Genomic DNA, 13022 nt, shown 5'->3' with positions numbered 1-13022 from the left:
GCTTATTAATTAAGGAATTTAGTGGTGCCGCCGCCAAACAATCCCTTAATTACTCTCAGGAGGGCAGCCGCGGCCACCCGTCGCGTTTCCTTTGAGCAAGAAAACGACTCGGGATTCCAAAAGTAAACAAGCGCAGAGATGAAATTCCGCTATGTGCACGAGTCTAGCGCAAATATTCATTACTGCACACCTAGCCCTTTACAAACAAGCAACCAAATTGCTGCTGCTGGTCGTACGCAGTGTGCTTGTTGCTGAAGTGTATAATATGATAATGATAATAATGATTCAAAGACTGTATCTGCTTAGAAAACCAAAAGAATACAAATATATTTTGCTCTCTAAGAGAAAAGAAAATTAAAGAATATATTAATAGTAACACAAGCTAAATAATCTTTTTACTATAATTTAAATAATTTATAATATAGTTTGTTTGTATTTTTAAATTTTAATGATTAAATTTTTATTAAATAATTTTTTTTCGGTTATTTTAATTTTTATGTATTTTTAATAGGTCAGCATTCAAAGTAATGGCGGATATGTCTCTCGCGCATTACTTTTCAATGTTTATTTATAAATATTTTGTATAAGTGAAAAATTTAATATCATAATAATACCAAATTAAACATGCACTAAGTTGATGCGTTCCGTTGTAATCTAAATATTATGAACTAATATAATTTTGTTGCACTCAATTAACACTACTTGATTAACGATTTAAATAAATCATTTTGTGCATCTATATTTTCAGAAAAAAAAAATAACTATTGCCTACGTTGGTATCTGTCAAAATAACAAAATATGTATGTATTTTTTCTTCTCACAATCAAATATCATTAAGAATTTTCTTAAATTATATTTTTCTTTTCCTGAAACTAAATATTCCGGTTTGTAATTATTTAGCTCATAATTACTCTCCATCGCGTGTTAAAAACAGCTCAAAGCCTCGTCGCTCCAAAAATTTTCCGCCTTTTCCTCAAACAACCGCTCTTTTTCTCTCGTTTAAGGGCCTGCAACGCTTTTTAAATGAAGCCATTAAATTTTAATTGCGCTCCGGGCCGTGTGTTTATTATTACGGCGCGTGTTGTTGCCTCGAAATTAGCATGCCTAACGGCGTAATAATAAGTCAGGTGAGAAGACGGAGCAAGGTGTGTATTTATTAACTGGCGCTTCTCGTACTTTTTCCATTCGCTCTGATATTGCCTTTTCAGAGAAAAAACGAGGGCGCGTAAATCACCCTCTAGGGCTTTTGATCACCATCGGCTGGAAATTACGCGCGTCGACAACAAAAGGCCAAGATCATCGTCACCCTCCAGCAGCCAATATCGATTTCAGGGCGCAAAATAAATTAGTTTTCTTCGTTTGACAGAACCGTGTTTCTCTGAACGTGAATATTTTATTATTTCCCAACCAATTTGCAGACATTTGCGGAGCGAATTAATAATGCAAGAGGTTGATTGGCGGCGAGCGGCGAGATCAAATGAAGTCGCGTCGCCGCGCGTTGGTGGCGGGGACAAATTAAGACTCAAAGACTGCGCTGCTGGAGGACGTTTTTAATTGGGCTGAAGCAGTACGTGCTTTGCTCAGAATTAAAAAGCGCAATTAATTTGCTGCCGGAGTCAACGTGCGAGTTTTGTTGAGTGCATTGATTCAGTCTTTTAGGGTCGTGTGTGTGCGAGTCGCCTGCTGATTGGTGATTTCTGCACGTTCCACCGGACTTCGCTTTGTGATTGCGAAACGACTTATTTGCATTCCAGCTGACTTTGTATATTGCCCGTTGGCCCGAACCTGCACTCTAGCAAAAACGCATTTCGGCGAAACAGTTTAATTATAATTTCATTTGTATTTGTCTGCATGGGTTGAACAGGAGTTAGTTTAGGTAAAACAAGAAGCATATATTTGCTGCTGGTAATTGAATATGTTCAGATCAGATCTGATCTAAGAGTAGAATTATGAGCACAAATCAGTAATCATTAGACAAATATCAAATTTCATTTCCATGGATGATTTGTTTAAAAATAAACTTTATGTATTCATAGAATAAAATATTTATATCATTTAATTTATTTCAACGCATTTCAACAAACCTGAAAAAAACTCTACATACTCAAGTCTTATTTATTTGTTCAGGATTTTATCTTGGCCAAAAAGGTGGATTGAAAATTTTCTTTAATTTAGGTAGGCTTGACTGGTAAAGAAGGATCTTTAAAGAAAAAAAGGCGATTTAAAAATAAAATTTTTTTGAAAAGTTCATTTCTGAGCTAACCTAGAAAGCCTATTTTAGGCAGAAGTAGTAACTTCCAAAGAAATTATAATTATTTTGCTTTCGGAAACCTTGTGATTTTAAAGAAGTTTAGCCACTTCAAAAATATTATTTTAATCTACAGAATTGACAAATCGCAAAATTCCACTACATTGCCAAAATCTTGTGAAGGGAAAAAGATTATATAATTTTTTTTTAACATGGCACAATAATTGATCATGATCGTTACGAACAATTTAATAAATTATTATGTATTTACATAAAGATATTTTTATATTTTTTATACAAATGTAAAAAATTAAAGTTTTTATTTCGTTTGCAAAAGACATATTTAAACTTGATACCGAATCACTGAATCAAGACTAAAATTGCTGATTATCTACTTTATCGTTTACATTGAGTGTTTGTTCAATTTCTGCCCGCCTACCAAATTCAGTTCCAAACACACCATCAAATTGCAGCACGCCGCGTGGCGCGCAATTAGCAGCAACTTCATTGGCCATATTCGTAATTGCTACACCTACACACGTGTGCGTGGCTGTCATAGTGGGCGCAATAACGTTAATGGAATAATTCAGTGTGCCGGTGAGTGTACCAAGTACCCGATTTCGTCGAGTCAATAAATAAAGGGGTCTGCGCGTCGTTTGATGGGGAAATTGCACCTGCGCGACGACGTGTTGATTAAAATTGCAAAGCGCGAGTTTTAATTAGCCCGGAGAGCAATCAACCACGCCTGTGATTATTTTGGTCGATTTTTTTTATCTCACTCACCGTGCACGTCGACACAGCCGATTTGCTTCTTCATCACGCTGGTGTTGATTTGGCACATGTAACAGCCGCGGTCGGCCTCCTTCACTTGCCGGATGTGCAGGTTCCACGTGCGCTGGTTGTCGTGGGTCACGGAGATGCGAGAGTTGTGCGTCACCACCTTGGTGTGCAGTGTAAGGATGGTCTGGTCCTCTGCTCGCATCCAACCAACCTAAAGTCAAAACAAAAAGAAAATTTAATTCTAATTAAATTAAATATAAATATCAATTTAATGTGGATTTTTTATTCGTGGCAGTAAATAATTTATCAGTTTTTTTGTCAATATTAGCACTGCAGAGCCTAAAGCGTAGAAAGCCGTATTTCAATTGAGCCTTTCGTTTATGATGGTTCGCTGGATGGGCCTTGTGCGGAGATGATGGGGCGTAATGTTCTTCTAATTTTTAAGTGCCAATATAAAAAGCAACAAAAGCAGTTTGGAGCTGCGGACGGGCGTGCCTGCAGAGCTATCATCCGGCAATTTGGTAGAATTGCCGCCTCCTCCGCCAAGAAGGGATGCTCTGCCAAAACATTTTTATGGCTGGCTGCAGGCCGGAATTTCTCTCGCGTGTGACGCTAATTGCAACCCCGAGTTGGAAGCGTGCCTGCCTGAAGAATAACCATCAGTTATCGGCTTATTGGGCGCCCTCGATGTATCAAGTGGCTGATTATAATTAGCGGCAACTCGAGACGACGGGGCCCTTTCAGTTCTGGGAAGTGAATATCGTTACTATACGTCTCGTGTTTATTAACAGTCCAATGAGAGAAAAGAAAGTCTTTGATAGCACAGGCTTCTAAGGGCGGGAAAGTGAGCAGGGTGCCAATTCGCTCAATTCAATTGGTGACTTTGAAACGGAGCTCTTGATTTTAACATCAACTGCCGCTCTTGAAGAGAGGAAATAGGAGCGATGGAAGAAATACATTCAAGTTAATTTGGCGTTTCCCGTTTCAATTGCTAACAAAGACCAATGGAGGTGAATGATTTAGTTAAAAGTTAAACTCGGAAAAGCAAATAGTTATTATAAATTAACAACATTACTTTTGAAAGCCACAAAATACTCAAAAAAATTTAAGAAAATGTTTTAAGAAAAATCCAAACTAAGTAAGGTACTTATATTTTTTGTTTTTTCAAAACAGATCAAAGACACAATACAAAGTTCTGTGTTAAAACATCATAGCTAGCAAAATACAAATATAAAACATACTTGTTCTCCAGGCAAATCAATAACTCTAATTTTTTTTTAACCACCATTTACAAAGAAATTGAAGATTTAACAATCAGCTTTGATGAGTGTACAGATTTAACAATTTTTTTAAGCTAACCATGAGAATCAAAACTTGACTGAAAATCAAAATATGATTTATATTGTAGAAATCTGATTTGTTTGTTCCGTTTGAAGTTTTTATTATTTTTGTTTTTAATTTTTTGTTTTTTTATATTGAATAAAGTTATCTACTTACTAAAAGTTGAGGATAACTAGAAGTCAAAGTTTCCACACTTCTATCTCTCTTAACTCTCAGCTGGCACAAACAAGATTAAGTGAGGTGCACGCTATTTTAAAATCCTCTGGTTTAAAGCAAGCGCGGAATTTCCATACGCGGGAAGGCAATTTTCGGCGCGCTCCAACTTTTACGACCGCAACCGCTTTCAAGACACGCGAGAGTGCCAAAAATTTCTCTCGCCCTCTTTCATAATTGAGGCCAAATTTATCTGGCTGGGTGCGAGAGAAGAGCACTGCGACTGCTGCATTCAGTAACTTTTTCGAACAATTTTACGATCCCTTAAAAGACTCTGGAGAGACCCTCGGAATTAGTATGCACATAATGTCGGCATATGGCGTGCACTCTGCGAACGAGGAATTTATGCAGCGAGCTCTCGAGAAACTCAATTGATAAGGGAGCCATCGGAAATTTTATTCTTCCCTGCTGAATTAATGGCCTACAAAATTCGCCGCGTCCAATTATAATCGAAATTAGCTTTTTATTCAAATGAATACACGAGATTCGGTGCAGGGGAGGCAAATCGTCGGTTACTTATTTGCTATTCCTCCGACTTCTGTTAAAATGTAAATTACAGAACGTGACATTTTATATTTTGATCCTTTTGCACAAATAAAAAATGGGAGAAATGTACAACGCAAATTTCATAGAATAATAAAAAAGCTATCAGTTGAAATTAAATATATTATACTTCATAATAGAAATTAATTGCAAAAACTTATTTGTGATACAGATTTTTCTAATTTTCAATCATAGGTACAACATTAGGAAAGATTATAAAAATAAAAAAATTGAAATTGAAATATATTCTATTCATAATAGTGTGTTATAAATTTTAGTTCTTGCAAATTTTCAAATTATTTTTCTGAAACAACTTATTTTTATAGTAGATAATTTATAAATATTAAACAAAAGATTAAAATGAAAATATTAATAGCACATATTAATTTTAGAAATTAAATTAAAATAACATATATTTTATTAAAACAATCAATGACGTTAAAAAACAAGCTTCATTAAAATGATCTATATACTACATTATTTTTACCTTATAATGCCCAAGTTCTGTGACAGAGCAGGCTAGAATTGCCTCCCTGCCGACAGGGACGGTCACGTTTTTGATGGCGTGTCTGAAGTCGGGGTCATCGTTATTGGCAGGGAGCATGGGTGCGGGAGTGACGCTGACCATGGTGTCCAAAGGTGCTGCAACACAAAAGTACAAAAAATTACTCTCCGATTTTTTTTTCGCGCACTGCGTATAAAACAAGGATGGTTTTTTTGGCCCTAAAAATTAAAAAAGGCCGCATGTTGGTGTGCTTTTGGGTGGTGCGTAATAAAGTACAAAGCGCGCCCTTGTTGACACCCCCCACCCCCTCAAACACCGACACACGCACAATAAAACTCCCCTGAGAAATTTAGGACTCAATTTCGCCGTCGTGACAAAAAGCGTAACCCCGTTGTTGTTTTTAGTCCTCTCTTTTCGCATTAAAACAGTTTCGTCCAAATTAGAGAAAATTTTCGAGTAAATTTTGGCTGATGAGAATAATAGGGAGCTGTGCGCAAAATGCATTTTTGAATGGTGTGTAATCTAATTAAATTTCGCCGCTTCTAGCAGGGGTGGTTTTATGCCCTCACTCCAAAGCAGTCTGCCCGCCGGTCATTATTGCTCTAAAGCGTTATGGCCTCAGCAACTTTTAACTCGGGCTAATTGCGTGATGATGACGTCGATGGAGGGGTTGTTAGTCTGGGTACATATCAAGAATATTCCAGACTAGATTTTTGGGTTTGGAACTTCTGCATATGCACTGGCTGGTTGCTTTAAAAATTAATTCAACTATCGTGTTAAAATTAATTATGAATTCCAACGTGATTGTGAAATTTTAATAAAAATTATTTTTAATTGCAGAAAGAGGTTCTCCTTGTTCATCATTTCATTTCCATGATCGAGTGTCAACTTCTTCAAAACAGATTATATTATGCTAAAAATATTTTTTAAACAATGTCATATATTAAAAATAAATTTTTGCACCAATTTTTTTAATTCAATTCAATTGTGTAAAGTATTATTTAGAGGCAAAAATTAATTGTAAAGGTGCATTAAATATAAATTACATGTCACAAAAGTACATAAATTTGTAGCCCTCGTGTTTCTCAAGCGAGTTCCAGCGAGAGGATAAATTCGAGACGCGTAACAAGAGCCACTAGCGCTCCATTTCACACTTAGGTAATTTTAATAAACGTCAGTGCGTTCTTCGAGCAGCAAAGTCGTCTGGAAAGCCGGAGAATTTTAATTACAATGAAACAATGGGTGGCCAGGCGGGCCATTGTCGGGAGAAATGCATCATCCGGTGTGTTATACGAAACTTGTGACACGCTCAATTATGATAATACGGCGGCAGATAACCAAGTGTCTCGCCCTTGCACACGTTAATTTAAATTTCTCAAGAGATAATAATTCGGGCGGGCTCAGCAAAGTCCATTATCCGACTTACGGCGGCGCCACGTGCGCGTGATTTATCTCCTGCCGGCGAAATTAGGCCCATTATTGCCACTGCTTGTAAGTAGAGCGAGAGCGAAGAGGCTGCACAACACACAACATAATTAATTCGAGCCAGCAGCAGCAGCATTGGAAGGGTAATCAGTTTCCCCGCCGAGCCGGATGGGATAATGCCACCTTGGGCGCGTGAGGCGAATCGCAACTCACTCCGCCCGATATACCTGCCGCGTCTCTTTTCCCTTCCTCGATCTTCCCTTCTCGTCTCGGGAATATCAATTTCGTGCGTGTGTGTTTGATGCTGGCCCGCAAAACACACGCATATCCATCTATCTTTCCTGGTGTGCGCCGTTTTCAGCCGCCGGAAGAGGGATTGCGCCCCGGGAAAAATATATTTTATTTTTTCCCTTTCTTTTTTTAGCTAAATCGTCGTCGCACGACAGGTATTTTTATTATTCGCCTACGTGCGCGTACAACAGCCCATTTTCCGCGGATGAAATGGGATTTTGCAAAGTGTGTGATCTGCCTTCGGATTGCGTCCAGACACCGCCTAAATAAAAAATTGAGAAAAAAAACCTGTGGATCTAGAAAATTGGTAATGAATAATTATGTGCTCTGGTGGTTGTTTTATTTCTACATTATTTAAGTAGGAGATCAAAAATGGGCATTTGAGAAGCCGTGCATAAAATGAAAATAAATACGATAAATACTAAGACATAGTGTAAAAAAATATGTTTTTTATTCAAGTTGAAAAATCTCATGCTTCATGATCAAATAAATATCAAAAACAAATTTTGTTATAAAAAAAACAAGTTTAAAAAATACAAAAGTTTATTAAATTTACTAAACACTTTTATTATTCCCTTGTATTTATAATATTAGTCATTTTTATAATAATAAAAAATTAAAAAATATTTTATAGATTTTTTGGTAATTTTTCAATAATGAGTGTTGTAAATTTTGACCAACATTACTTTTAAAGATTTTTGTTAATTAATTTTCATAATAATTTTTTATATAAAATATGTTTGAGATTCAGGAAATGAAATAACACTCTAACAAGCAAAGTATCCCAACTAGCAAAAATTGATCTTAATGAAAATTGGCATGGAGGTAGGGTTGACCTTCAGGAACAACGTGTCGAAGTTCATTAGTCGCGATCTAGCATGGTTCGGCCTACAGAGCCGCCGAAAGTTGCCGATTTTTGCGTATGCAACCCGCTCCACGTCCCCACCGCCGCGCTCTCTTCTGCACGCTGCTGATAGAGCGGCAGGCGGAGAGGCGAGAGCAGCGCGAGAGGGGCTCGCTCGCACAACGCATGGCGAGTATAGCGATTTTGATTAACTTTGAATCGCTGTCAAAATTCAACGGCTGCTCGTACTTGAAAAATTTCAACGCCATAATTAAATATGGTCCTTTGAAAACAACACCCTTAATTATCATATTAATCCGTCGACGTTTTGTATTGTTTTCTGGCCACCAAACACGTGACCAAATGAATAAATCCTGAAAAAATAAAAATTCCAAAATAATAGTAAACCGTGGAATATTTTGATGAAAATTTACAAATTGGTTTAATTCAATATAGGCAATATATTTCCAAGGTCAAAATACTTTATTTTCACTCCACATTAGTTTTACATAAGGGTTTGTGTTGAGAGCTGTATCTCGGTAATTACTGGACCAAATTTCAAAACATAAAATTTAAAATGATCGCGAAGAACTGTTCTTTTTGGTTATATTAAGCAAAAAAATTTATAAAAATTACAAGCATAAAATTTATGGAATTTTTTCAAAAATTATAATTTTTTGATGATATTTAAATTTTTTAGATTTTTTTGCTTAAAATAACCAAAAAGAACAGTTCTTCGCAATCATTTTAAATTTTATGTTTTGAAATTTGGTCCAGTAATTACCGAGATACAGCTCTCAACACAAACCCTTATGTAAAACTAATGTGGAGTGAAAATAAAGTATTTTGACCTTGGAAATATATTGCCTATATTGAATTAAACCAATTTGTAAATTTTCATCAAAATATTCCACGGTTTACTATTATTTTGGAATTTTTATTTTTTCAGGATTTATTCATTTGGTCACGTGTTTGGTGGCCAGAAAACAATACAAAACGTCGACGGATTAATATGATAATTAAGGGTGTTGTTTTCAAAGGACCATATTTAATTATGGCGTTGGAATTTTTCAAGTACGAGCAGCCGTTGAATTTTGACAGCGATTCAAAGTTAATCAAAATCGCTATACTCGCCATGCGTTGTGCGAGCGAGCCCCTCTCGCGCTGCTCTCGCCTCTCCGCCTGCCGCTCTATCAGCAGCGTGCAGAAGAGAGCGCGGCGGTGGGGACGTGGAGCGGGTTGCATACGCAAAAATCGGCAACTTTCGGCGGCTCTGTAGGCCGAACCATGCTAGATCGCGACTAATGAACTTCGACACGTTGTTCCTGAAGGTCAACCCTACCTCCTTGCCAATTTTCATTAAGATCAATTTTTGCTAGTTGGGATACTTTGCTTGTAAGGGTTAATTCCAACTCAATCTCTAGGATAAAGTGATATTATGTATTATAACTCAAAGATTATTTCACATACACATAAAAAAATTTGAATTCAAGCGATGAAAAATGAAAAATATAAAATTATTTGTTGATACTAAGGAAAGCACATTTTCCGCTGCGTACCGATTTTGAACGTTATCCTATAAAATAGCCTTCTATGATATCTGCTCTATTTCTTTCCCTCCGAACCACTTTCTCTGAGAAAAGGGAGGAAGTTTGGCAAATTCAATTTGACGGATCTCCTACGGCGCGCCTTTCCCAGTGTCCACCACGCAAGGGTCAAACGGTAAACACACAAGGGATAAAGCAAATAAAATTTGAGCTCCACACAAGCATCTCCTTTGCTGCGAGAATCTCGTCATCATCGCGCTCAAATCGCAATTTTTACCTCTCGCGTGAATTTCGGGTAAAAAAAGAATAACACTTTAGCGTGGTCTGCTTCTGCTCCGACGGTTTAGGCGAAATTACTTTTTTCTGTACGTACTACAGTGCGCCTTATCTGCACGGACGCTCGGCAAAAAATGTCATTATTGCTGGGTCGAGCAAAGGTTGGTCGGCAGCGAACTAGTCGTTTACTTTTATGTGCCGGCGTGCAATTGTTATTACGACACGACTCGTTTTTTTATTTCTCAATTCGCTCAATTTTTACTGCTAATTGTGATTTTTCCAGCGGCCCATTAAAGCGTAGGGAGGAATGAGGACTTTTCCTTGTGACGTAATTAGCACTTCCCTACTGTAGAAGGAAATTAGACGTTTTGCTGCTGGAAAAAAAGACGATAGAAAGATTCAGGCCCAGGTATTCGCATACCACGATTCTCTTTAAAAAAAACGGCTTTATTGTTTTTATTAAGAAAAGCAGTCAGTTGAAATAATGCAAAAAAGAAATTGAAAACCTTTTTTAAGGTCATAACCAGTCCTAACTACCAATTATCAGAAATTATACCTCTTTAAAAAGAATTAATTTTTCAAAATTTTAATCGTTGCATTAATAAGACTAAATTAATATTATTTATTTATTTAATAGTTTGATATATTTTAATGAAAATATTATTTGGGAAAAGATGTTACAAAAATATGTATATCTTAAAGATAAAAACAAAATTAGCAAGTTTGTAAAATAATATTTAGTTGATGTTTGTAATCAGTAACATAAGATGCCTTTAACACATGTCATTTTAAAATGACAGAACAAAGGTCTGCGTTTTAATATGTGCATTTTGTGAGTTCATTGTTTTTTGTCCTAAATGAAAAAAAAACATCTCATAGATTGTATAAGCAAGATGTACATTTAGTGTTACCTTGTTGTTCACAGAAATAATATAATAACTGCAGATCAATATTCAAAAAGCAGGAAAATTTCAAAAAACAAATAAGCAGAAATTTTAACAATATAAATTTACAAACATTTGAATACAAAATATCAAAAGCAATTAGCAGCGTGAAAATAATAATGCCAATTCCATTATATTTTGAAGTTCTCCGTAATTAAAACTCATTCAAAAATAATTACAATTTTGTATTGAAATGTCATGTCATAACTTAAATTACGATAAAAAATTTCCAAACATGTGAAACCCGTGAAATGTCCGAGAGAGCAGCTTTTTGTGCACAGGAATAAAGTACCACTAGCATTTTATTTTTTCATTCATTTGCAAATATAAAAAGCACAACCGTGCAGAAATTCGAAGCAGAAAAAGCTTTTGATGTGCGGAGTTTCACAGTTTTTGCTTCACAAGAGCACACACGGGCGAATTTTTTCCATACACTCAAGCATAAAAGCAACCCTCTGATTGAATTGAAGAGCAAATAGAGAGAAAAAATGTGCACCAACGAAATTCGTCTCGTTATTTGTTGGCTCGCTTTATATGTAAGCGCGAGGACGGTCGGCCATAAATTGCGGTGGAACGGGGAATGTGTGTGTTGCACACGGATTTTCAATTGTAGTCACCCCGTAAACAATAAAATCGACGCTCGCCCGCTTTGCCCTGTGATTTATTACCTGCGGCTGGAAAAACGGTGCTTTTTGCAAAACCGACACAGCAGACAGGCCACAAAGAGAATTTGTCATATCACGTCGCTGTGCCGCGAGCTATCGAGCCGGCAATCAAATTGATGCAAATGGCACACACTCGGAATGGGATTTCGCATCAAACGAACGAACCACATCGGGCTCGCCGTTTGTAACGCAATGATGCTGGATCAAGATAGAAGAGCCGGGCCGACTGCAAATGTAAATTATCCCGCACAGGGCCCACATACATTATGCGTTTCGATCCCTCTCTGCGTTCAAACTAATTCGGCTCCGTGCTGTATATCCGCAGTTCATTTGCCGCCGTTATTATGGATGCGAAATTTGATGTGCGATCTAATGGCAAGCCGATATAGATTGTGATCGTGAGTGCGGTGAATTCTATTGTGCCCTAATGAAGGATGGATTTGCGAGAGAGCTATGTGGCTCTACACCAAATTTGGAAAGAGTAACTCATATTATAATGTAAACAAGAGAATTTTTATTCGCATGGAATTTTTAGTGAATTAAAAGATAATGAATTAAAAAAAAAAGAAAACTGATGACTAATTTTCCTAGCTGATTTAATTTTAAAAGAATTGGTTAGCCTCTACTTATAGTCTACTTCTTCATACGATTTTCAATGTTGGAAATTTTTAAAAACAAAATATTTTAGTTGTTGTAAAGTGTATGTAAATCATATTTAAATTTAAATTTTGCACATCTGGCATGCTCGTATGTTAAGTTTGAAAATATAAATTATTCAAAAAGATTTAATCCTCATACCAGCTCAATCTACTTAAGCAATTCATCTCATACATAATACTCTTGTCTGTGTCAATAAACTCCTTGAACCAATTCGTCAGCATTGCGAAGAATCGCACGAACTCGCATGCATTCGCAAATTAATTCGCTGAAGCCAGAATGCAGCAGTGCATAAAGCTCTCGCGGTGTGCAACGGAGAGAGCACTTGTCGCTAATCCGCAGCAATATTTAGATACGGGTTCTGTCTCTAATGAGCTCGTGCAGCGTGCCAGCCAATTTGCATTCGAAGCGGCTCTCGTCAGTCATGCCATGTTGACAGATTCGCACAAATTATATCATATATGACGGAGTGCAGCTCTTTTCCACTTCACTTATTGCACGACTCGTGTAGCTTTCCAGTGAATTATTACCCATCAGCATCCGATTTCCAGCGTGGATCAGACGGTGTAAACGGTTTCTGCCTGCGGCTGCTATTAGCCAGTTTTGCAAAACCGATACTACTCGAGCTAATGAGTTATTAATCACCAGGCCCTTTTCAGTGGTTGAGCGAAAAAAAGCGGTGCGAAAATTCGGTTGGAGGGAAAAAAGAGGAGAGATTGCTCGTACAATTTTGCCAAAGAGAG

General features: G+C 36.9%; 1 protein-coding gene across 4 annotated transcripts in view; it reads right to left on the bottom strand.

The window, feature by feature from the left end:
* The window catches only part of LOC132204520 (lachesin-like), an 85490-nt gene that overhangs the window by 32533 nt on the left and 39935 nt on the right, over window positions 1-13022 (bottom strand). For 3 of the 4 annotated variants that reach the window (XM_059633064.1, XM_059633072.1, XM_059633087.1), the window contains exons 2-3: window positions 5613-5767; window positions 3032-3239 (exon numbers count right to left, since the gene is read on the bottom strand). In XM_059633064.1, the coding sequence (XP_059489047.1) occupies window positions 3032-3239; window positions 5613-5767 (363 nt within the window). Of the gene's footprint in view, window positions 1-3031; window positions 3240-5612; window positions 5768-11625; window positions 11816-13022 lie in introns of those variants that run through there. The other variant, XM_059633079.1, reaches the window with a different exon arrangement.

This window comes from Neocloeon triangulifer, unplaced genomic scaffold (genome assembly GCF_031216515.1).
Source record: "Neocloeon triangulifer isolate White Clay Creek 2 clone unplaced genomic scaffold, ASM3121651v1 ptg000002l, whole genome shotgun sequence".
NCBI lineage: Eukaryota > Metazoa > Arthropoda > Insecta > Ephemeroptera > Baetidae > Neocloeon > Neocloeon triangulifer.
This window is presented reverse-complemented; position numbering and strand designations above follow the sequence as displayed.